The sequence below is a fragment of the Sander vitreus genome, chromosome 2 (genome assembly GCF_031162955.1).
Source record: "Sander vitreus isolate 19-12246 chromosome 2, sanVit1, whole genome shotgun sequence".
Lineage (NCBI taxonomy): Eukaryota > Metazoa > Chordata > Actinopteri > Perciformes > Percidae > Sander > Sander vitreus.
In genome coordinates, this window is record NC_135856.1 from 24404250 (window position 1) to 24428136 (window position 23887).

Here is a 23887-nt window from a genome sequence, read left to right on the forward strand (position 1 = left end):
GGGGCTGGAGCTTCTATTTCAGACTGAACACCGGGCGGATGGCCTTGTTGTTACCTGCCAACTCATTCGGAAAGATAGACACATGTAGAAACACACACACACACACACGCACACACGCACACACACACAGTCCTTGTCGCTTGGTCTGACTAATGCCGCCGCTCTGTGTGCCAGTTGGCAGTTGTAACAGGCTGGGCACTTGACTGGACACAAGCTTGAGGCAGGATTTCATTGGACGTAAGGGAAGACTGGGCAGCTTGCGGTCAACAGTGAATGGCTCTGCATGTCAAATATTGCTTTCATCCACTTTGCTGGCAACAATTTAAGTTTGCTAATGCTTAAACAACAGGGAGCAGGGAAGTTGGACTAAAGTATTGTCTCACTCAGGCTGTAGATACACTGAAAAACATTGACTGTTCCGTATTTGATTTAGTTTATTAATATATTTGTTGGCGAAAAAGCTCTTCTTAAGCTAAAATAAGCTGCTGTTTTGTGACAGGAACGGAAAATTTGACTTTTAAATTCTAAATTTAAAAAAATCTAAAATCTAAATTTGAGAACTGAAAAATGAGATAAACTTTTGATGTCTAAATCACTGAGTTTAAGCCTTTTTACGTGTATGTGTACGTAATGTAGGATATTTAATTCTGCATAATTTGGAAATGAGCTCCAAAAAGGTGTTTGGGTTTCGTACTAGGAAGGAAGCAAAGGGTTATCTAGAATAAGTCTTTATCCAAAAGGTTAATTTAAATTAAGTATATTTGATTAATTATAAGCATTAGTTTGGTTTAGGGTTGTGATTCTGCTGCTAAAGACATTTATCTAAACTTTGTCAACTGGTGTGAGTCAAACCACCTTCACATCAACGCCAGCAAGACAAAGGAGATGGTGGTTGACTTTCGCAGGAGGCCGCCTGGTACTACACCGGTGAACATCCAGGGTGTCGACATCGAGATGGTGGAGACATACAAATACCTGGGTGTTCACCTCAACAATAAACTGGACTGGTCCAAAAACGGACACAGACGTCTTGTACAAAAAGGGTTAAAGCTGTCTCCACCTGCTGAGGAGGCTGAGGTCCTTTGGTGTGTGCAGGACTCTGTTAAAAACCTTTTATGACTCGGTGGTTGTGTCTGCAATCTTTTATGCAGTAGCTTGCTGGGGAGCTGGGAGCACAGAGAGGGACAGGAAAAGACTAAACAGACTGGTGAAGAGGGCTAGCTCTGTTCTGGTCTGCCCTCTGGACACCATAGAGGAGGTGGGGGAGAGCAGGATGTTAACCAGGCTGGCATCAATCATGGGCAACACCTCTCACCCCCTACATGAGATTGTGAGTTCCCTGAGCAGCTCCTTCAGCAGCAGACTGCTGCACCCTCAGTGCAAGAAGGAGCGCTACCGCAGGACCTTCATTCCAGCAGCAGTCAGACTCTTTAATGCAACATTATACACTGTTAATGTAGCATTGCTCGCTGTTTCTTCAATATGAGCCATCACTGGACAATATTCGGCACTATGCATATTCATTTATTTATCACTCGTTACCTCCAACTGTGCAATATGTCATTTCTATTCATCTGCACCTTACTCATCTGTATATCTGTGTTTATATACTGTCTGTTTTTATTACTATTATTATTATTATTAGAACTGATTCTATTATTCTTGTTGTTATACTTTATGTATTTTTTTTCTCCCATGTCAACTTAATGTGTATTTGTGTTATTCTGATGTGTGTACATTGTTTTTCTTTTGAGCTGCTGTAGCACAGGAATTTACCCAGTGTGGGATTAATAAAGTCTATCTTATCTTATGACAAAAAAAAATAAAATTAACCAGATAACCATGTTTATATTGAAATTAAGATCTCATATATTCAAATTTAAGAAATAACAATTAAAGTGGCTGACTTACCAGTCTCGTATAAATAACAGTATATCAATGCTTAATTAAATAAAGGAAAAGTGGTTTGAAGTGGAGGGATGTAAGAACCCATTTACAGCATACATATACTCACATTTAATAGATGTTTCACTGATTGCGCTAGACATAAACAGTTATTTACCCGGGTTGTGTGAGGTGATGACATCAGCGAGCTGCTGCTCAGGGACTGGCTCCTGCTTGTTGTTGTCTTCTTCCTGGAGTTTATCCACCATGGCGATTACACAGTTGAGACATTTGGCAACGTTGGCCCACACCCTGTCCTAAAAGAGCCGAATACACAATCAGTAGTCAGATCAGCCGCATCGATAAGATTTTTCGGTAACACTTTACTTAAAGGTATCGACATAATCGTGACATGACACTGTCATAACTATGACATGACACTGTCATGAACGTGTCATAAACATTATAAACAAGTCATAAACATTTATGACTTCTGTCATTAAGTGTCATTCAGTTTTTGTCATGACAAGTTGACAATGTTTGGGTTGTCTTGATTATGACAAGTTGACATTAATCAAAGTGACATTACCAGAAGTTGTCTTGGTCGTGACAAGTTGACATTCAATTGGTTTGGGATGTCTTTGTAATGACAACTTGACATAATGCCATCCTGTTTAATGTCAAGTTGTCTTAATAAGGACACTCCAAAGAAATTTAATGTCAAGTTGTCATGACAAATACATCTTCTGGTAATGTCATCCTGGTTAATGTCAAGTTGTCATTACAAAGACATCCCAAACTAATTTAATGTCAAGTTGTCATTACAAAGACATCCCAAACTAATTTAATGTCAACTTGTCATGACCAAGACAACTTCTGGTAATGTCAAGTTGTCATAATCAAGACAACCCAAACAATGTCAACTTGTCATGACAAAAACCGAATGACACTTAATGACAGAAGTCATAAACGTTTATGACTTGTTTATAACATTTATGACACGTTCATGACAGTGTCAAATAGTTATGACAGTGTCATGTCACGATTATGTCAATACCTTCAAGTAAAGTGTTACCGATTTTTCTCACTCTGTTTGAGATAGTGAAATTGAGGAAAAACCAAAATGTGTAAAAAGAACTGAACCTGTTGAAGCAGCTAAAACCGAAAAAAAAAAAAAAAAACAATAAAGGTGTTTCCCTGTCCAGTCTTAACTGGCTGTGTGTCCAAAAGGTCAAAAGGAAATAGCAGTCGGTATATTCTGAGATTACTCTCAAAGCGTTTCAATTGTTTCCAGCTTTCTCTTGCTTTTTTCTGAACTCCAGCCTTTTACGGACGTATAGATGCTTTGTAAAAACATGACAATCCAAGTGTGTGTGTGTGTATGTGTGTGTGTGTGTGTGTGGGTGTATTGTAAGTGATTGTGTGATTTTTGATCTTTTGTGCTTCAAAAATATGGTTTTGATCGTAATATAATGGTGAGCAATATTTTGAGCGATAATTAGTCATGGGTGTGCAGAAATGATGACAAACTCCTGCTGCCAGTGAGGCAGATGGCGTCCTCACAAACAAACAAACCAACAGTCACACACAGTTCAATGAAAAGAAGCAGCATGACGAGAGATTAAGTGACAAGGATACCACAAAGTAATCTTCTGCAGTGAGTTTTTGAAATTCAAATTTTGAAACCCCCATGAGAAAACGCTCTCATTAAAAAAGAGTAACGTTTGGTATATCATATGCCATAAAAAATCTTTATCTGTAATTACAGTAATATTTTATCTCCCTAAATGTGCTCTACTGTGAGGACCAGCACTTAAAATGACACATTTGTCACATTGTACTTAAAAATAAAAATAAAAACTAACAAGTCACAGCTTTAGAAGAATTCTCAATGACTTGGAAAAGTAGTCACACTCACCCATTCCTCCTCGTCATACTCTTTATGGTGTGGTATGGAGTCTTGGTGCTTCAGTGGCCCACCTTCGCCTCTAGTCATGGTTTGGGATCCTTCCACGTTATTACACACTGCTGTGCTGTCAGTGATGGACGTGGCTGGACTGTGGCCTGGAAGTCCCTGAACTGGGCTCTGATTCTGGTCACTGCCCTGGTGGATGTGGCCTTGGTGTTGGCCTCCTTGCACCGGGGTTTGCTTCTGGTTCTTGGAAATGTATCCGGGCTGCGCTGCATGCAGTGCCAGTAATGCACTCTTGACCAATTCATCCTTAAGCGTGTGAACAAATTGTTCTGTCTGCGGCAAAGAGAGAGAATGACAGATTGGAAAAAAAGACAGATACTGAAAGTTATTGTGTGGGGGCACAACAAATTAAAATGTAACAACAACAAGCAAAAGAGACATTGTCACACAGGGGGTGGAAGAAAATACAGATGGAAGTGAGCTTGGAAGCGGGTAACTATTTACAGAGAAAGTGAAGAGAAACAAGGAAAATGAACACTCTCCTCCAACATAAAGTAGCTGCTCTCCATTACTGCAGCACAGTCGGTGAGCAACAAAAACAGCAACAAACAACAAACAATTCAATTACTCCTCCTCTAGCCTGCTTCTCCGAGCAGCACACCTCTTTTGATCTCAAATTCATCAGCTACTGTAAGTTGATGATGATCCTGGTACCAAGCAGCCACACGCTTGCTGCCGCCACAGCAAAAAAAATGAAAAGGGCTCTCAAGAGTAATTGAGTTAGCACTGCAATAAGCATTTTTATTACCACAGCAAAATACAGTCTAACAAAACACGAGCCAAGCCCTCCATGAAAAGAAACCTGCAAGGCCTTTATATACGTATATGTGCCCCCCCGATGTGAACTGAACAGTGAGCTTGTAGAGACTGCTAGAATTTGAGGAGACGGCTTAGTCAACAAAGAAGTAGAAAACTGTGGAAAAGAACCTCAGGCCAGTCCTGTCCCAGAGGCTTTGTGTGGATGTCATAAGGAAGTAATTCTGAGTATTTCTTTGGCTTGAGACCCCTTAAAATTAAGCAATGTTGACTTGTGAGCCCTTTAAAAATGGGCTGCATGACCTGTGAGCAGTTTAACTAAGGAGTGACAGTTTAACTAAGGAGGACGCACTTTGTTGATGTAAAGCTTTGAAATTTCAACAAGGAAAATCTCACATTTGATACTGAGCTGATACTGGCTTTTTTAGCTGGGCCTTTTTTAGGTGGCTAAAATATGTTTATGTTACTGATCCATCTGAGTCTGGTTTAACTGTTCTTCTTTTGATTTAAAAAAATATTTAGACTGTAATCCACATAGAATGGGCCATTTGATGAATGTTTTAGCAGAGAAAGCAAATGATGACTACACTTTATATCCATTTTAATTGCCTTGCATGAATCCAAATGAGATCTTGGATGAGACTGCGTGTGTAACTGCATGAGAACAAGCATATCTGCTGGAGTACTATTCGGTGACGCACACAATCATACACAAAGATGTAAACATAATTTTAAAACAAACAAAAAAACTTACAAAAAGGAGCCATGCTTGATTTAGTAACCAAAACACTTAACAGGAAATGGGAATTCAAAATGTAAATTCATATTCAAATTGAACTCTGCTTATCTGACCTCAATGTTAATTTGCAATCTATGAAACCATGTATTATTCATTTTCTTTCCTGGGATGAGTGAACAAAGATACACACTGTATTTAAAACAATCTGGATCTTATTTGCACTTCTTAATCACAAGGTCACAGAAGTCATGTATTTTACTACACCAGTGCTCATATGGTAACTTTTTATGAAGTCATTTTCTTATTAATGCAATCCATGCTTTTTTGTTATGGATAAAAGGGAATACATTACATTACAACCAACCAATCATTTAGTCACATTCCTAAACATTCAGCCAGTACCTAGGCTTGTATCCTCTAGGTTTAGATTAGGATCTAAAGCAAAGTACAGAAAACATTTTAATGATACACTGTACTGCAGGATACATATAGATAATGTATTCAAAGCAAAATATCAGAGGTACACTCCTTTGGGCAAAGGAGGAAAGCTTTGCAGCGTCATTCTCTTACCAAGGCTAAACCAAAGCAAATTTGCTTCTCCACGCGCAAAAGCTACTCCAAGTGTAGCTCTTCCACACCTACCTGTTTTAGAGATCTGAAACGCTCAACATCCCTTGGGAAGAATTCTGTTGCTACTCTTTCTTCAATATATCTGCTGATATGATTATGACTGAGCAGAAGTGCAAGTCAGAAAGTGCCTCTGTGGACTCCTACTGCGAAAAAATAAGTTGCGTTTGATCTAAAAAAAGAAGAAAACTGTAGGAATCTATTCACCCTGAATGGTTTTACCCTGAGGAAATTATTATTATCATCAACAGAATCATGGCCATATATAGAGAAGCAACATCGCATCTGCCACGTCCAACGCTAATCAGAATGTGCCCAGGAAAAGTATTCTGGAGTGAAATATTGCATTAGGCCTCGAGTCAGGTGGTCTGAACCGAGAAGGAAAAAGTCAGAGCCAGCAGGTACTTGATAAAAAAAGGTCCTTACATCTCCCTGATTTTCTCTGGAGATGTTTTAACACTTTTAAGAATCAGGAAATATTTAGCATTTATGTTCGAAGAATGACTAAAACGATAAACTAATTTTCAAAATTGTTGCAGATGAATTTTCCACCGACCAACCAATCCATTAATTGACTAATCATTGCAGCTCTAGTGTGTTGTAGAGTATTGTTAAAAGAAATAGTTCAATATTTTAGGAAAGATTACATTTTGATGTGAAGATTGACCAAGCTTTAGAGGTGTTGGTGTGAATTTTGTTACCTTTGAACAGAATAGCTGTTTCCCCCTCTTTCTAGTCTTTATGCTAAGCTAAGCAAACTGACTGCTGGCTTACATTTAGTGGTATTTATCTTCTCATTTAACTCTCAGCAAGAAATAAAAAAACACATTTCTCAAATTGTCAAACTATTCCTTTAAGTGTTTTAAAGGACATTTATGATTTTAGGCTATATGAATACAACTTTCTTACTTGTGTGTGCACAGGTGTGAACATACTTGTCCAAGTGAGCATGAGTCTGTGTGTATACGAACGTATATAGGTATTTGTGTATGTAAAAAAAAAAAGTTTTGAGATAGATGACCAGATCTGGAAGAGGAAATACTGAAAAAAACAATTGGTGATGTTGATCATGATTGGAGTCTTTGGGGCTTAAAGAGAATAATGTTACTTAAACATCAGCTTTTAAACACACAGAAACACACTTTCACACCCTCAACCGCACGCGCGCACGCACGCACACACATACACACACACACACACACACACACACACACACACACACACACACACACACACAGCTTGAGATTTTAATCAGAGAGCAGCCCTGCTTGTGCTGACCAGGCCAGGGGTTTACTTGGCCAATGTGTGTGTCTAATCAAGGATGAGAGGAAGTAGTGACAGAGCGAATGTACCAATTAAGCAGGCTGATTGGGCTCTATTCCACTGTGGCAAAAACAATCTCTCCCACAACAGATTGCAATCTGACAGCACCAGATGTAATTCATTAATTATACTGATAAAAACGCCTCAACTCCATAAACCTCCATGCTACTATTCACTTTTGTTAGTTTGGCGTTTTTATGATGAGTTATAGATTTTTCCTGAGGTTGTCTGTTTAGGGTGTGCATGTGTGTGAAGCAACTGCTTGATTTAAAGTTGTAAAGTTATTTTTAGAAGTTATCAATTTTGCATTTGTTTTGTTGCAATGAAACTAGCCGTGTGAAATTACCAGGGCTGGTACTAAGAAGTCTCTCCTGTAGGAAAACTCCCCTAAGAGGGTAAACATTTAGTTTAAGAGTATCAAAGTCAATTTAGGCCTATATATCGACCTGAATAGTCCTCCGATTGCAACTCTACCAGGAAAACTATTGATTATAGGCTTAGAAGCAGAACCCCTGAGCAAATAATGAACATGTATTTGGATGGGTTTGGGTTTAAATTAGTTTGTCACCTCAGTTGAAGATTAATATAAAATGCTTTTCAGGCTGAAATGTTATCTGACAATGTTTAGTGATATGTCCAAGAATAAAATAGTTGGTTGCAGCTGCTTCAGGAAGGGGATAGTTTAGATGGAAGTGAGGCTGGATGGAGGGTTTGGGGGCTGCCTCACCTTGTCAGAAAGGTTCTTGAGTGCATCCCTCAGTCCAGGGGAAGAGTGCTCCTGGGCAGCCTGGAGGAGCTGGTCCGCTAAGCTTGTGATGAGGGGCTGGAGGAGACTCATGGTGCTGAGTACCTCTTGAGCTTTGGCTGTGTGCTCTGGGGAGTAGTAGATACACTGGTAGGCAGTGCTGAAGCTGTGGTGGAGGAAAAAAACACATCAATTCAGATTTGACAGTCGCTGCAGTTGCACATGGACTGTAGATACATGAAATGCATTTGAAAGTGGCCCAAATCTGATTTAATAAGAACAGGGCCACACTTGCTTGCAATGAGTTTGTCGACATACGATACTGGACAGAGGCTCATCCCACGTTTGTTTAGACAAGTGCTGCTGGTTTTCCTAGAATCCACTTATCACCGGCCTTTGCCAAAACTAGCAGAGTAGGAAGATACCGTATTTTATATGAAACAGCATATACTGGTTGGCCTGCTCCAAGATCAATGTTGACACAAAAACATTACACATACACAACTCATCAAGAACATGATTAGTTTTTTTTCTGCTGGTATTGAACACATCAGATTTCTTTTATTATTAGAAATTGATATATCTCGATGCCTTTGGTTGTTGTGGAGTATGGGATGCAGCACGTCTAGTTGCTTGTGCACATAGCTGTAGCAGCTTTAAACTCCACCGGCATACACCTACTGTAAGCCTGAGTGCCCTGCTGTGAATAACAAACGCAACCTTTCTTTACAGCGGTCAATTGCATCTAATTGTATATACCTTGTAGTATCACAAGTGTAAATCAGTCCCTGACTACATGGATACATTAAACATAGTATGGCTCTGAAGCTCGACAAAGTTGAACTATAAGTATAACTGTTATTGTTACTTGACGACAGTAGAAAAGCTTCACAACTCTTTTCTCATCTGATAAAAAAAGTTGTTGATCATCACTTTACAATGTACAATGTCTTTGTGTTGAGGTAAAGTAATGACAAACAGACAAATAGTATGTTTTTATTGGCTATAAACATTGTGCTATTGCGCACTAATTTTACTTCTGCTGCTGAAAAAATTTACAGCAGCAACGCTTTCCAGGTACTTGGCATGAACTGTCAAATTGGACCTGCAGTCCAATGTCAACCCATTTTTTGCTTTATGAATAATTAATCCCTTCTGAATTTCCAGGGAGCTATTTAATCTGAGACAAAAACACCTTTTGTCAGTTCCTAGATTCAGGGCAAATCACTCCAATCAAACAATCTCCTCGGGTAAAGTTCCAGTGACTTTCAATGAGTTTCCGCTGACTTCCTGCCATCAGATGTAGCGTGAAGCGAGGCAGTCATTTGCAACCCTCCCAGCTAGTTTAGAGTCAGCTCTGCAAGCCTCTATGTAGGCCAGACCCCAGAGCCAGATCCTAAGGCATAATTGACATAAGAGAGAGAGAGAGATAGTGAGAGAGGGGAAGAAAGGGGCACATACAAAGGGCTGGCATAATACAGTATTCTCTGCAGCGCTCCTAATATTTTCAGCGAGGGAAAGAGTGCTTCTTTAGAAGTCGCCCGGCGTGGAACAGCACTACCTGATTTCAATAAGTGTGAAAATCTGAAGGCCTTAGGAAATTAGGAGTAGTAGGTACTAGCCACTAACTACCTCTTTGACTGGCTAACTTTAAAATCTTGGCCTTGTCATTATGACTAATGAGCTCCCTGGAGGACTAACACCCACAAGCTCAAGGCTAATCAAAGGAATCACTAAGTGAGAGAAGACACAGGGCAAACAGTGTGAAATACTTAACCCCACAGAACACTACCATGTCTACTTGCACACTAGTGTTATCCCCACTTCCAAAACCATACCTTTAAATGCTACAATTTCAGCCAGAGAAGACCATAATTGAATAATCTACTGCAACAAAGTAAAGTCTGTAAACCCTTTTCACCCCCTGCATGCTTACATTCGTCTTATTGCATTATGCAGAACTTAAGAGAAAAAAAATCCAGAAGGACTGCAACAATACAGATACTACATAAAAGAGGCAAAGGAGAAAGTTGGTGGAGGAAGACAATTGCTTCAGCGACTGAGATTCAATAACAGCCCTGTTGACTCATAAGTACAAATCCAATCCCATTAGGGAGCCTATGCAGGCAATAATGAATGTTGGGACCTGCCACCTGATGCTAGACGACAGAATTGATCCTCTCTAAGGCTGGCTAAGGCAAGGAACTTTAATTGCTTCATCAGCATTGCTGTCAGTCCAAATGGGTCTACCAAGACGGCAAACCATGAAAAAGTAAAACAGCATAAATCTGTGAATGCAAACTTGATGAAAGGCCAAAGTGGATGTTGCACACGAGGATCTGATTGTCATTTCAAGCCTTGGGTATGTTTCCCATCCCTGATGTGATTTGGGAGAACTGTGTGCCATGTTTTTAAAATGGTGCCAATAAAATGGGGTGGACAAAAAATACTACCTTTGTGGATCTTATAATATTTATCTTTTGTTGAATATGTAGGTGATGACTGAACCCTGGGGTAATGTGCATGATATATTAATAAAATTAACACAAGAGCAGAAAATTCTCCCACCTGTCTAGGTCTTACGTTGATGAGAAGTAGCCTCAATCTGACTCATAGCACACCTGGACCCATAAAAGGCCTCCTTCTTTACAAATCCTTTACTTCAGTTTAAAGAGGCACCCAGAAGAACTTGTTATTTACCGTTTGTCTGATGGTAGCCATAGTTAATGTTGACATCTGGATGCATTTCTTTTAAGTTAAACATTTGGTTCTAATGCTGTTACCATTTGATCAGATCATTTTGATATCAATAGTATTATTTGCCTTGTAGCACTATATTATCTGTAATTATCACAAAAAGTTGAAAATCCTTAGAAAATAAAAGGTTTGATAGCAGTTTGAGCACAAGTTTGCAGAGTCCTTATAACAGCAATAGCAAGCAAATATGAATGCTCATTGATATTCATAATGTGAGCCATTTGTCCTGCAACTATATAAACTGCATGCAATTTATGAATATTTATGTGTATGTCTATGGACCTAGGAGACTCATTAATGTCCATACATGCAGTATCTTGAAATGCTCTATACGATATGATCTGGTGTTGTTTTTTGCCTCTAAAGGGACCAACTAAGGACTAACACTTCAATCTAGAGGGTTGTCTTTTGCGTGTTTTAAACATAATGATGCACAAGTTCCATTTTACTGTGCCACAATGTGAAAATGAAGATAAATGAAACTCAATATTTCAGATAAAGTATCTCAAATTGGAGCTGCACATAGATGAAAGAGGCTTATTTGTGCAGACTGTACAAAACTACATAAAACAGTACGTTAGGACTCATCTCATTATGCTAATAGTGACCAGCATACCTACATCGACCTACACCCACCTACCTGCGTGTAGTCAACAGAGCACTGTGCTTTGGTGCACCTGTGTTTTGTTCATGTTTTACTGACCTGCAGACACACCTTATTGCAAAAGTCTCCAATAGTCCAATTATGCCACTAATTCCAAGATTTAGAGTACATTTTCAAATTAGGTTTTTATCAGTATCTCTTAGCCAAAACAGCTTGCATGATTATGCTGATTAACTCCCCACAAAGCCATCTAAAGATGGCAGGTTTATTTTTCATCCTAATTTGTGTGATACACTTTGTCAAACTTCCATTTCATGTGCCAGATCTAACACAGCTTCCCAGTTTATGCAGCGCAGTACACAGTGGAGACACATGCAATAAAGGTTGACCTGTGGCTATGAAAAACAGCCTGATGTCTAACTGTAGAGCAAAATAATGACTGGTCATATAACTGTGCTGGTTAAATTTAAGAGTGGTATGACTGAAAAAAAAAAAAAAAAGTATTAGAGTTAGTTATAAAAACTCCACTATTATTGTATTTATTACATATTATTATTTATTACGGTACTTTGTAGTTCACACAGAAAATGTTTTTCTTCTCGTTTGGCAGCGGTGATGTCATGGTGCATGTAAGCAAACTGAATGCAACCATTTCCGATTTCCAAATGATGTGATTTAGCACAGAAAACAATAGAGGATGATGATGGAAACTGTATGTTCAAACTAGAATTCAACTTATCTGGCCTGGCCGTGCATATTTGTGTTGGACTATAAAATCAACTCTCCACCTCCTGTTAGGGAATATTAGATTCCTCTTAGGTGAAGCTCCTCCAGACTCCATTACATGGCGTCCGTACATCATTGTGGGAGAGCAATACTTTTAGAAAGAATTGCTGCCATACCCCTACACACTCACTTATAATGTATGATAATGGATTTTTCTTAATCCTACCTCATTTACATTGCACCCTGGGTTTGCCACACGCCTCCAGCCATGAAAATACCGAAGGTGGGCTGCCACTCCCTCTGCACAATATGCACAGTGCACTTGACTGCACATTGCACCTGCACTTTGATTCATGACATTTTCTCCCTTGGTCTTCTCGTAATTCAAGTTTTACAGAAAAAAAGCACTGGATCTCCAGGAAAAAGGACCCATCCATGTGTTGTGGCGCAACGCTCCATCAGGTAAACTTGACTGTAAGAGAAGACTCCAGTCTACTAACAGATTACTAAAACTAGCAGTGTGTCAAGGATGAACTTCCTCCTTGGTTTTCCTAAATGATCAATGGGAATTGGTTATAACAGTAATGAGAGGGAGAAAACCGCTGGGCCCAGCGGCCTAATTAAGCCAGCATCTCCAACACATGGCTAATTAATAGTGGAGAGGAAATTAATGAAGAGCTTGTGGCCTGCTGCTGACAGCCAGCAGGAGTAAAATGCAGCTACGTCAGCAGAGAGCCCTGCAGCACTCCAGGTGAGAGCCTCCTTCGTTATTTAGACAGCACGCTGTAATCACGGTTCATACACCAGGACACTGCCACATAGCCACAGTAAAAACATACTGTCTGCTATAGATACATGCTGAAAGATCTGATCTCAAACCAGCTTCTTTAAACTGTCAAAGTCCATCTGTTGTTGAATCCTCCACTTGGCACTGATTTCACATCAGTTTTCAGAGTAACAGCCAAAGCTTTCCTCAGTTCAGACACAAACTAGAAACCCTGATCTAGGACCAGATACACCTCAAAGCTACTGCCAGCACCATCACCCACAGAACCTAGAGCAGGCAAAGAACTAACAAGCTGCTATCCATGGTGCATGGAGTCCCAGCCACTGTCAATGCCCTGTCTCTGAAACACACACACACACACACACACACACACACACACACACACACACACACACACACACACACACACACACACACACACACACACACACACACACACACACACACACACACACACACACATATACATCCTGGGAGGAAGTTATTTTGTTGGACAACATGCTGCTAGTCACATTAAGTCTGAACATTGGCCCCAAGAGACTGTGTGATGTAGTTTCAACTACGCTCTGTGTTCCAGAAATGTGTCATTCGGCAGTTCTGCTTGACCAGGAGGCCTGGCCAAATGCATCCTCCCTCTCTGTTACAGTGGACAGAATTCAAAGACAAATGTAGAGAGAGGAGCTCTACTGTACAGCTTCTGCACCAACTAAGTACAGCTGACCTTACAAACGGGCCTGTCTGACATTATACTGAAAAACAACACACATAAGTCAAAAACAGACTACTGTATATTTCCTTCATTACATGTGCAATAAAAACCCACAGACATCATCAGTATAGGTAGGAATACATTTGGCAATGTTGAGGTTCCATAAACCATGTCTAAAAAAAAAATGTGTTGCATCGTTATGCAAATTAGCTGAATAATTCAAAAGAGACTGTTACTGAAAGATTAGACCACCTCAGCAAATCCCCAACTATGTCTATAGGGTTCAATTAAAAACGGATAAAAATCCAGTGACTTTTAAAACAGCCATTTAAGTGGGACTGCATGCATTAATGAAAGACAAATGCTCTTGCCCTGTGTGTACATGTGCTAGGTTTCCGGAGGAATACTAAGCGTAGTTATTGATTAAACTCTTTCCTGGACCATCCTGAGAGACAAACTACATTGCATACTCTGACCATTGCCAAGTTTGGCCAATGCAGGTTTTTAATGGATAAGGAAAGAACCCCCCTTTCTCTCTTCTAGTGTCCAGGGAACAAAGACGAATAGCTCTTTTATTGCCCTCCTGGTAACACCTCTGTGCTCAGGTTTTCCTTTTTTTCCCTCCCTCAATCCTTTTCCATCCCCTCTTTGATGAATTAATATCACATTGAATAGCCAAGTCTCACATCTTGCCGAGTGTCCCCCTTTTTAATCAAATGTGATTATAAAAAGCTGCTGCAGAAAGGCGAGGAGACACACTGGGAGAAGTGAAAGTGTCTGCTTGTGCACGCACACATGTATCTACGCTTTGCTCAGATAGGCTGACCTTCTGTGCAATTAAGTTACTCTCAACTGGACTTGCGCACATGACTACAGTACTTCACAGTCACACACAACTAAAAAAAAACTGATCACGTCCTAGGCTAAATATTTGGTCAGACGTTTAGTGCATGCATAATAAAAGCAAATTAGACCATGAAATAATCAATGTTCCTCATTTAAAGTAAACTTGCACCTTCATTACAATGGCCACTGCAAACACACTGTAAAATTACAGAGAAACAGAGTTAATTCCTATTTCTGACGATGACTGACAAATGACTGCATTCCAGGTCAAACATGGATAACGGTCAGAGCAGGCCGTAGTCAGTTAGCCAGGCGGAAAATTGGAAAATTTAAGCTACAGTGAGTCATTAGCTAAGTCAAATATGAAACAAAAAGCTCTGTCTCCCTGGAGAATTCTTTCTGAAGTCTAATCTCTCGTTCAAATGATTTCACTTCAGTGGATTCTCGAAAATATGCTAACCTTATCATAGTTCATGCTAGCAGATAAAACTGACCATCTTCAGCAAATTCACTTGTGCACTTCAGCGTAAAAAAGTCCTTTTTTATTTTTTATTATCAGCACAGGCCCCCAACTATTTTTCCCACCAACTATTTTTCCATTTCATACCCACACCTCAGCCCTCTCCATCTTGCCTCTCTTCCCCTCTTTCTTGAGCTGCAAACTCTGTAACTAATTGGATCTGGCATGGTCTGTAATGACTTTGTGCTCTATGGGGAGCTTTGGGAAAAATCACCCTTCATTTCTTCTGGCATCACTCAAGTGACCACATACTGAACTTCAGTGACATATACCTCCGTCCTGCATCTAAAGGGCAAAGACAGCAACATTTACAGGATAATGCAGATCTCAGGTTTGAGGAAGTCCTATGTTCCCCCGGAGTGCACTCTCAGTCAGTATATGTGCGTATACATTTATCTTTGTATCTGTGTATGTATAACACAATCATAATAGCGTGGTCTCATTTGTGGAGCAAGTGGACTCGGTCAGTAAAATAAACACACAAGACATATTTTCTCCATCAAGCAATCAAGCAGAGAGCTGGTACACAGCCACACAATCTAACATAAAACTCAATCTAAGAGACTCCCTGTGAGTCAGTGAGACCAATTCACAAAATATCTCTGAGCAAATCCAGTACATCACTCAGACTTTTACAGATTAAGGATTCACTCCATGTGAAATGTGTACCAGTAATAATGATTGATTAATGCTATGCCTATTCTATCTCTTCTATTTTTGAACATACAGAACAGACAAATACAATTGAACAAGGTGCTCGTTTTTTAAATATATATATATATATATATATATATATATTACTGCTGTCAAACGATTACAATATTTAATCGCAATTACTCGCATTAATATCATAGTTAACTCGCAATTAATCGTACATTTTCTCTATTCTAAATGTCCCTTGATTTCTTTTTGTCCCATTATTTTTTCTCATTTTAATGCTCTTATCAACATGATACAATACTTTTAAAATGGTGCCTGAACCGAAAGAACTATATATAAAAAAAAACGAGCACCTTGTTCAAACCTTAATCGCAATTAAATATTGTAATCGTTTGACAGCAGTAATATATATATATATATATATATATATATATATATATATATATATATATATATATATTTAAAAAACGAGCACCTTGTTCAATTGTATTTGTCTGTTCTGTATATGACATTTTCCCATGCGATTTTCGCTGTAAAGCGACTAGTTTGCAGGTATGTACTACTCTTTGGCCGGCTCGCAAGCCCAAACAAGTGTGTCTGTTGTTTTGTTTCCGGTCTAGCTAGATCTGGTGTGGTGTTGTAGTTTTTCTACTAGTTGTTGTAACAGCATGTGAAAAAACCTACAAAGTTTGCTAGGCCAAAAAGAACGTTAATCTTGCGATAAAAAAAACGCCGTTTAACTGACAGCACTAATATCTATCTATCTATCTCTCTCTCTCTCTCTCTCTCTCTCTATCTATATATATAGATATATATATATATATATATCTATATATATATATATCTATATATATCTATATTAGGGCTGAATCGATTAAAAAATGTAATTAATTACATACTCTGTGATTAATTAATCGAAATGAATCGCATACATAATTAACGGTGCCTGAACCGATACTTTTTAAGAAAGTAAAAAAAGAAAAGAAAAAAAAAAGGGTACTAAACAACAGTTGGTGACATTAAAGAACGGCTTGTTTATTGCTAAGGCCATATGGTCAAAATGAAATGATTTAATAATAATGTATAACAAAAACAATAACTAATTTCAGTAGTAAATTGCTGTTGAACCATCAGATGGGAAAAGGACATTTACAATAACTTCAAATGCACCACGAGGCTGTAGTTTACCAGTTTCATTGAAAACACCGTCTGTGTTGTTTTTCCGACGGCAGCTGCAGATTGTTACATACCAGTGTTGAATCCTCTACAGTAAAACACAGTCAAAGTGTACACCGTTTAACGTTAGCTGTCAGCATTTTAACCGTGTTTAATCCAGCTACTAGCTAGCGGTAGGCTAACGTTAGCTGCTGTCGAGTATAGTGTTAACTAGCGTCATGTGCAGCGGTGTTTGTGTTTCAGAGCATCAGAGAGAAGCGCAGACATATCAGTGGCACCAGATTTCGGTAGCCAGGGTTGGCAGGAAGAAGATTTTTACAAGTAAATGTTCCAATTAATAATCCAGGCAGAACATTCTCGTCTCCCTCCTTCATTTTACGGTTGAATGGTGGCTAGAATGGCTCCGGGTCAAACGTCAATATGGAATGGATTAATCTGCGTTATTTTTTTAACGCGTTATTTGTTCTCAGATTAATTAATCGAAATGAACGCGTTATTAGGGCTGTCAAACGATTAATTTTTTTAATCGTGATTAATCGCTGAATTTCTATAGTTAATCGCGATTAATCGCATATTTTATCACATGATTAAAATTCTATTATTTTGCATTTCAGAACAGTTTTTAAGTACATATTAACAATCGAAAGCAATTCTTACCAGTGTATCTTGATTGGGAATCAAATGAATGCAAAGAAAGTTACTTTATGAACTTGATTTTAAGATTTGTAATTATTTATTTACTGTAAACAAAAGAAAAATGTGTGAATCTGTGATTATTTGCACAATTCCTCCAAGTACCTAACTAAAAAACTAAAAATCCCTATCCTTACTAGAGTCAATATAGTGTTTAGTAACTCCTAAATAATGTTGATTACTCACTGATGTCCAGTGATCACCGGTTAATGAGACAGCGTTTGCAGCACCTTGCAGCAGTTCCAGTGTGGCTGCTTTCTCCTTGTCATACAGGCTGTGCGTGGGGCTGCTGTGCCTCTCGACGGCAATGAGATGGGTCAGAACATGCCAACCGTAGTACGTCTTTAAGACCCGAGTCATCTACGATGCTGACAGGTCTGCAGTTAGTTGCCACCCGTTTCGCAAGTAGTATTTGAAGTATTTTTTTGGGGTTTGGTTTCATCCACAGGTCGGCAAGTAGCACTCTCCAAAATAGTGCTTTGCCTGAGTGGGTAGCATGCTAGTGGCTAGCATCAACGTTAACTGTACTACTATGCTTAGCTCGTAGGTGGTAGCTCAAGCTTGACGTGCTTCGGTGATATTTTAATTCGGCTTTACACAATGTGCATATGGCTTTCGACTTGTCTACGAGCCGTCCGGGAGTTTTGGAAAATAAAAAGCAGCATTCAGAGTTGTGTTGCTGCTGTCTTTCTCCATCATGCCTGCAGCCTGCAGCAGGAGGAAGTTTGGCAGCTTGATGAAAAGGGTCAAAATAGTAGCCTGTTAGGCACGACGCAAAGCCGAGTGAAGTGTAAAATAAATTAATAATAGCCGGCATGCGATTAATGCGATAAAAAAAAATTAGCGCGTTATGCTTGGCCCTTAATCGCATCGCGATTAACGCGTTAATGCTGACAGCCCTAATATATATATATATATATATATAAATATATATATATTTATATATATATATATATATAAATATATATATTATATATATATATATATATATATATAAAATACTACCTTATTCGTTAAATAGATGGTTTTTGAAATCAAGTGCTTTTTAAGAGAGAGCTCCAGCTGGCAGCTGGGAAGTTGTATTAAAAAAAGTGACAAGTTAACATACAACTTTTAAAATGGAGAAAAAAAATGCTTGCCAGGAAAAAAGAACCAGTACAGAGGAACTTGTGACTCAACAAACCCTTTGCATCATGTCTGTTTCCTCCAGTCAAATTGAGCATGGATTGGCTGGAAGTAACTGGGCCTGGAAAATCAAGTTTCAAATTTGTCTGCCACTATCAATTATGCCCAAGTCATATTCTTTTGTCAATAAAAAACCTGTTTCCTGTATTAAATCATGCATGCTCCCTCTGGCAAGGTGTTTTTTTCCTACCTCTTTTTCTCTGCTTCATATCTGCTAAGGAGACGCTGCAGACCACCACACTTGAACCCCTGGAAATGGGCAGCAGGGGCACCGACAGTGACAACATCATAGAATGCATCTGTGAAGAGAGAAAAATTAGTTGAGGAGATTTAAAATAGTGAAATGTATAATACAGCACCTTGGAAATTGGCACTAAAGGACCTTGAGGTTAGACAAATTCAAAAAATTATAATCATTCCCATCAAAGTGTGTTTTATTTAAATTTTCAATTTAAGATATACTTCAACTTAATTTTGAGTCAGAATTTTGCAAAGATATCCTCAACAGCAATTCCTCTAATAGTCAGTTATGAATATGTCATGCAGCTGTTTCAGGGCTTCAGTTCACATTAAAGGTTACATGGTGGGGTTACTTTTGTAACCTGCACACAGTATTTTTAAGCTGACACATACATCATATTTATGGACAAATAAGAGGCATGACATTATTCTGCACTCTGCCAGTATAGTTTCTTTTAGTCGTACATATTTTATGTTGTTTGTATGTATGTATTTGTATTGTGTCTATATGGCTTTAATACTAGTCATTTCTCTCTAGCCATCTTTTGGTCTTAATGTAGCATTGGTCCCAGGTTGAACCAGAAGGACGACCAATGTCACAGTGCTTTATTCCAATTTGCACACCGCCGTCACATGTAAATAAACACTTCACAGACGGCTAGGCAGGCACAAAGGTGCTTACAACAGGCCTTGTTTTGAATGAGTAATGGATAAGGCTAACAATTAAATCTGTAAAAAAAAAAAGGGAGGAGGATGAGGGGGTGGACGGGGTTTAACGGGGTAAATAGTTTGGTGTGGTTTAGTGCCAGGTCAGTTAATGAACACCTCCAGGAAAGCAACAGTGCAAAGCTCCGACCATAGGAAAACACTGCCCGGAAAATCGTTGAAAATAGATATTACTGACATAACACAGCTCCAAGTGTTGCCACAGAAATGTGAATAACAGTGTGGCCAACAGCATCACGTCCCCCAACACCACCACAATAGACCAATAGTGGTTTGATGTGAGGACTTTGCTACTACCCACTGCTTCTTCCATTAATTATCCCTGTGCCTGGCCATGGTGCTCCCTGTCCGCCACATGTTTGGCCCCAAGAGTGTTCCGATGTTCCCTTAATTGGATCTCCCACAGCAGAAGTACACTGAAATACAATGCTGGTTTTCAGAATATCAAGCACAATGACCAATTTGTGCCTGATTTGTCTGGTCTTCGTCTCATATCATTCTTTTCTCAATTTATCAACAAAACAAGCTGTTTAGATACTGAGAGGACAGTTGCTTTCTAAAAGAGGAAATTGATTTGGGCAGTCAGGTTGAGTGGTTATAATTCGTATTTAACCCATTCCACAATCCTGTTTAACAACGAAAAAAGATCAAAGATTTTTTGACACAAATGTGTTCTGAACAATACTTTTAGTACAGCTTTGCCAAGCTGAGCTTTTCTGGCTGGAATTATTTTACACTTGTCATTTAGGAGACAGAAGACAGCCGTTCAAACAAATGAACACTGTTTTGAGCTCTAAGTGTTTTTTCCCCCCAATTTCCTTTTCTTGCTGGATGATCAATTGAGTGGATTGCATAGCTTCAGAAAATCAAATGGAACAATAGAGCAATTGACTACAGTTGGAAACTGAGAAACAGCTCCATTACGAAGCCAGTTCCATTATTTCCTGGGCCTGACTGATTGCAATCATTTCTTTTTTTTTTCTTTTTAAATTGAACAAAATTTGCAATTTAATAGCAATTCCCTATCAAACAAGGATATGACAGTAAATGAAAACTAGAAGATAGTCTGATATTCAGACGGAATGGCCATTTTGTTGTTTTTGTTAGCTGTTTTCTATGTGGGGAGGCCTTCATTTCTGCCTAACTATTCACGTAAGGTGGCCACTTAAGTCAAGTTTGGTTAATTCTAAAGCTGCATGGGCGTTGTGTGGTGTTTTTAAAGATAACGTTTTGTGCATTTTTGCCTTTATTGGTGAAATGACAGTTAAGCATACATACGTAGGAAACCTAAAACCTGAAAAAATAAGTATCAAAATGAAGTTTATTATCCAAGGACAAGTTTTTCATTGTGTTATCTATACAATGCCACATCTTTTCTGCAGACAGTTGTGTTATTACAATATTTACATTACATAAAATACCTGTGCATGTTGATCTAATTTTATTTTTAGGTTGCTATTAATAGATACATACATACATAATGTTGATATACAATAGAGTATTGACAAACAGATACTCTGAGATACATGACATGAATATGCAGTCATCATTCAAATGATGAATTTACTGTAGACCTGTACTGTAACTGACTTGTATGTAAGATGATGCACACTATGTTTAAGGTGAGGTTAAGAGGATAGGAGACAGCTTATGCATAAAAGTGTATTCAATTTAACATTTAGTGGACTGAGGTTGATATATATTTTTAAAGATTTACTTATTTGTGTGACACATTCCTTCTTTTTTTAAACAAAGTTTTGTGACTCAGTATATTTACATACTGTGTACCCAGATTTCTTAATTAACATCATGAAGCCAATGGGAGCTGTGTGTATCCTGCAGGTACACCAGGTCCTACTGTAGTATACACAGTGGAGTTTACACACACAGACACATCAGCTAAAGCACCACCGCCTGGAATCGAGTAAAGATGCAAATTGGCCCCACAGAGGGTAGATATCAGTGTCTATCAATCAATTGACAAACTCCTCTAAGGCTTGTTTTATCTTGATTTTCCCTTTTTTCTGCCTTGACAGTGCAAGACAGTTTCAGGGCCGTAAGATGACTTGGTTTTACTTATTTTATTTGTCATACCTGATGTTTTCACTAAAAGAAGCACCATTTATGTCAAGGTGTGTCTGTCTTCAACTTCCCATCAATCATCGAGTGTATAGTTGAAATGGAGCCCACTCACAGGTAGTGAGGCAGCAATTAGTCGCTTAAATACACTAGACAGTTCCAGGGCAATAACAGGTTCTGCTAGCTAGAGAGCAGCGGTGGAGGAGATGGACCAGTCTTTCTCTCAGGAAAAACGCAAAGGGCTTCATTAGTGTTTTGTCTATCTTTCTCAGGCCAAGTTAATTCTCACCTTTCAACCTGAGCGGTGACCTAAAACCACCCTGTCTGAGCCCGCGAGTATCTCTGACAGATGGAGTCAGGCATAGCAACACAACAGTAGGTGACACCCACAGCAGCTTATAGAAATGTTTGCATATGAAACCACATTTCCATAATACCTGTTTTTTTTCTGTTTGAAAGTTTTTTGTTTTTTATAACAACAATGTATGAGATGACAATGAAAAACAATGTGACAACATGAAAGGGCTCACAGTGATAATCCTACAGAGAATTATCACCTGAATCTGCTGCTTCTCTTGGCTTTATGGAGTTTTATAGTTAGTTTCAGCTCACTGTTTAGCTGTTCGGCCCGCAATTTTACTGTTTTGGATCACTGTTACCGCTCTCATAGCATTATTTGAGTAGGCAGCTGTTTGTGTGTATACTACCTGCTCAGCTCCAAACAGCAAATAGACAAAGTTAGCAACTAGTTGGTGCACATTTAGCAGCTGAAGGGCCAGATATTTCAGAAGTTGGTAGACACCAAAAACAAAACTAAAAGAAAGTGAATATTGGACGTACCTTTGCCAGGTGTAAGTATTATGTATAATAATAGGTCTAACAAAAGTCTAAAGCAGTAGTGTAATACCTGTTTTTCTGGGGCACGTCACCCTCATCCGCTGGGTGTGCAAGTTTATTGGGATGAACTCCAGAGGTTTCTGGGCTTTGCAGCAGCTTGGCTTGAATGAATGACCTAAAAAAAAAAACAGAGACGCAAGTATTTGTCACATTGTCAAGTACAACTGCATGATATCTGATGACTATTTTTAATCTGTCTCCAGTGAGTGGTCACTTACTTACTAAGTATGCTTTCAGAATACCCAAAAAACAAAGAACACAACCAAAGTTTTATATTAGTAGAGCCCAATTTACCCAGCTATTTTCCCAAAGAAAGCATGCTTATAACATTAAATGTCACAGATTACACAAAGACTATTTAAAACAGTAAACTACAAATTATTCTTTGTTTGACACTGGGTTATGATTAAAATGATGATAAACCTCTAAACCAGGGGTCTTCAACATTTTTTAGGCCAAGGACCCCTTAGCTGAAAGAGAGACAGACCAGCCCCCCATTACATACAGTATGGTATGAAAATTGAGTTGCATATTAAACTGGGTCTACAATAACATGTAGGGTGGCCTAAAGCCTTTACACATACCTTTTTGTGATGCATGCAATACATTAAAACAATTATTAACATTCATATATTTATACATGTTTTAATGTTAAACATACATGTAGCACAGTAAATCCTTTAGCTTAACTGTATCTGTGGATGGCTACCTTAGTGGCTACCTTTCCTACAGGCCGATAAGCCTGTCATCAATGTTGTGTCAATTTAAAAAATAAGACTGATTTATCTTTGTAATAATATGTTGGACACATGTTTATGTATATTTTTATTAACTTCTTTTAAATGATTAAAACAATAACTTGGGCCCCCCCTGCAGTAACTCTGAGGACCCCCTAAGGGTCCTAGGCTCCCTGTTGAAGATCTCTGCTGCATTCCACATTTAATTGCCCATGCAAGATAATATAAAACACATCTATGTATATTAGATAAAGAATATCAATTAGAGATCAACAAGTGTCTCAAAAGTAGCTAATTTTCAATTAACTGCTTATAATATCCTCTAATGCAGTTTTATCCTTTAAGCACAGGATTATATGCCCCTCTCAGCCACTACTTTGCTCAAAATGTCCAATTAAAATTTTCTAACAAATGACACTCTTTGTTTCTGGCTTATATTAAAACTTAAAAACACAATCTGACACTTCATGTTGGGAGCTCAAATCTTGAATATGTA

The 23887-nt window shown here is 38.6% G+C and overlaps 1 protein-coding gene across 8 annotated transcripts in view; it reads right to left on the reverse strand.

The window, feature by feature from the left end:
- inpp4b (inositol polyphosphate-4-phosphatase type II B) overlaps positions 1-23887 on the reverse strand; it is a 144988-nt gene that overhangs the window by 16125 nt on the left and 104976 nt on the right. For all 8 annotated transcript variants that reach the window (XM_078262436.1, XM_078262421.1, XM_078262428.1 and 5 more), the window contains 5 exons: positions 22665-22769; positions 18903-19011; positions 8032-8215; positions 3803-4132; positions 2063-2201 (listed from right to left, as the gene is read on the reverse strand). In XM_078262436.1, coding sequence (XP_078118562.1) covers positions 2063-2201; positions 3803-4132; positions 8032-8215; positions 18903-19011; positions 22665-22769 — 867 coding nt within the window. The remainder of the gene's footprint in view (positions 1-2062; positions 2202-3802; positions 4133-8031; positions 8216-18902; positions 19012-22664; positions 22770-23887) is intronic.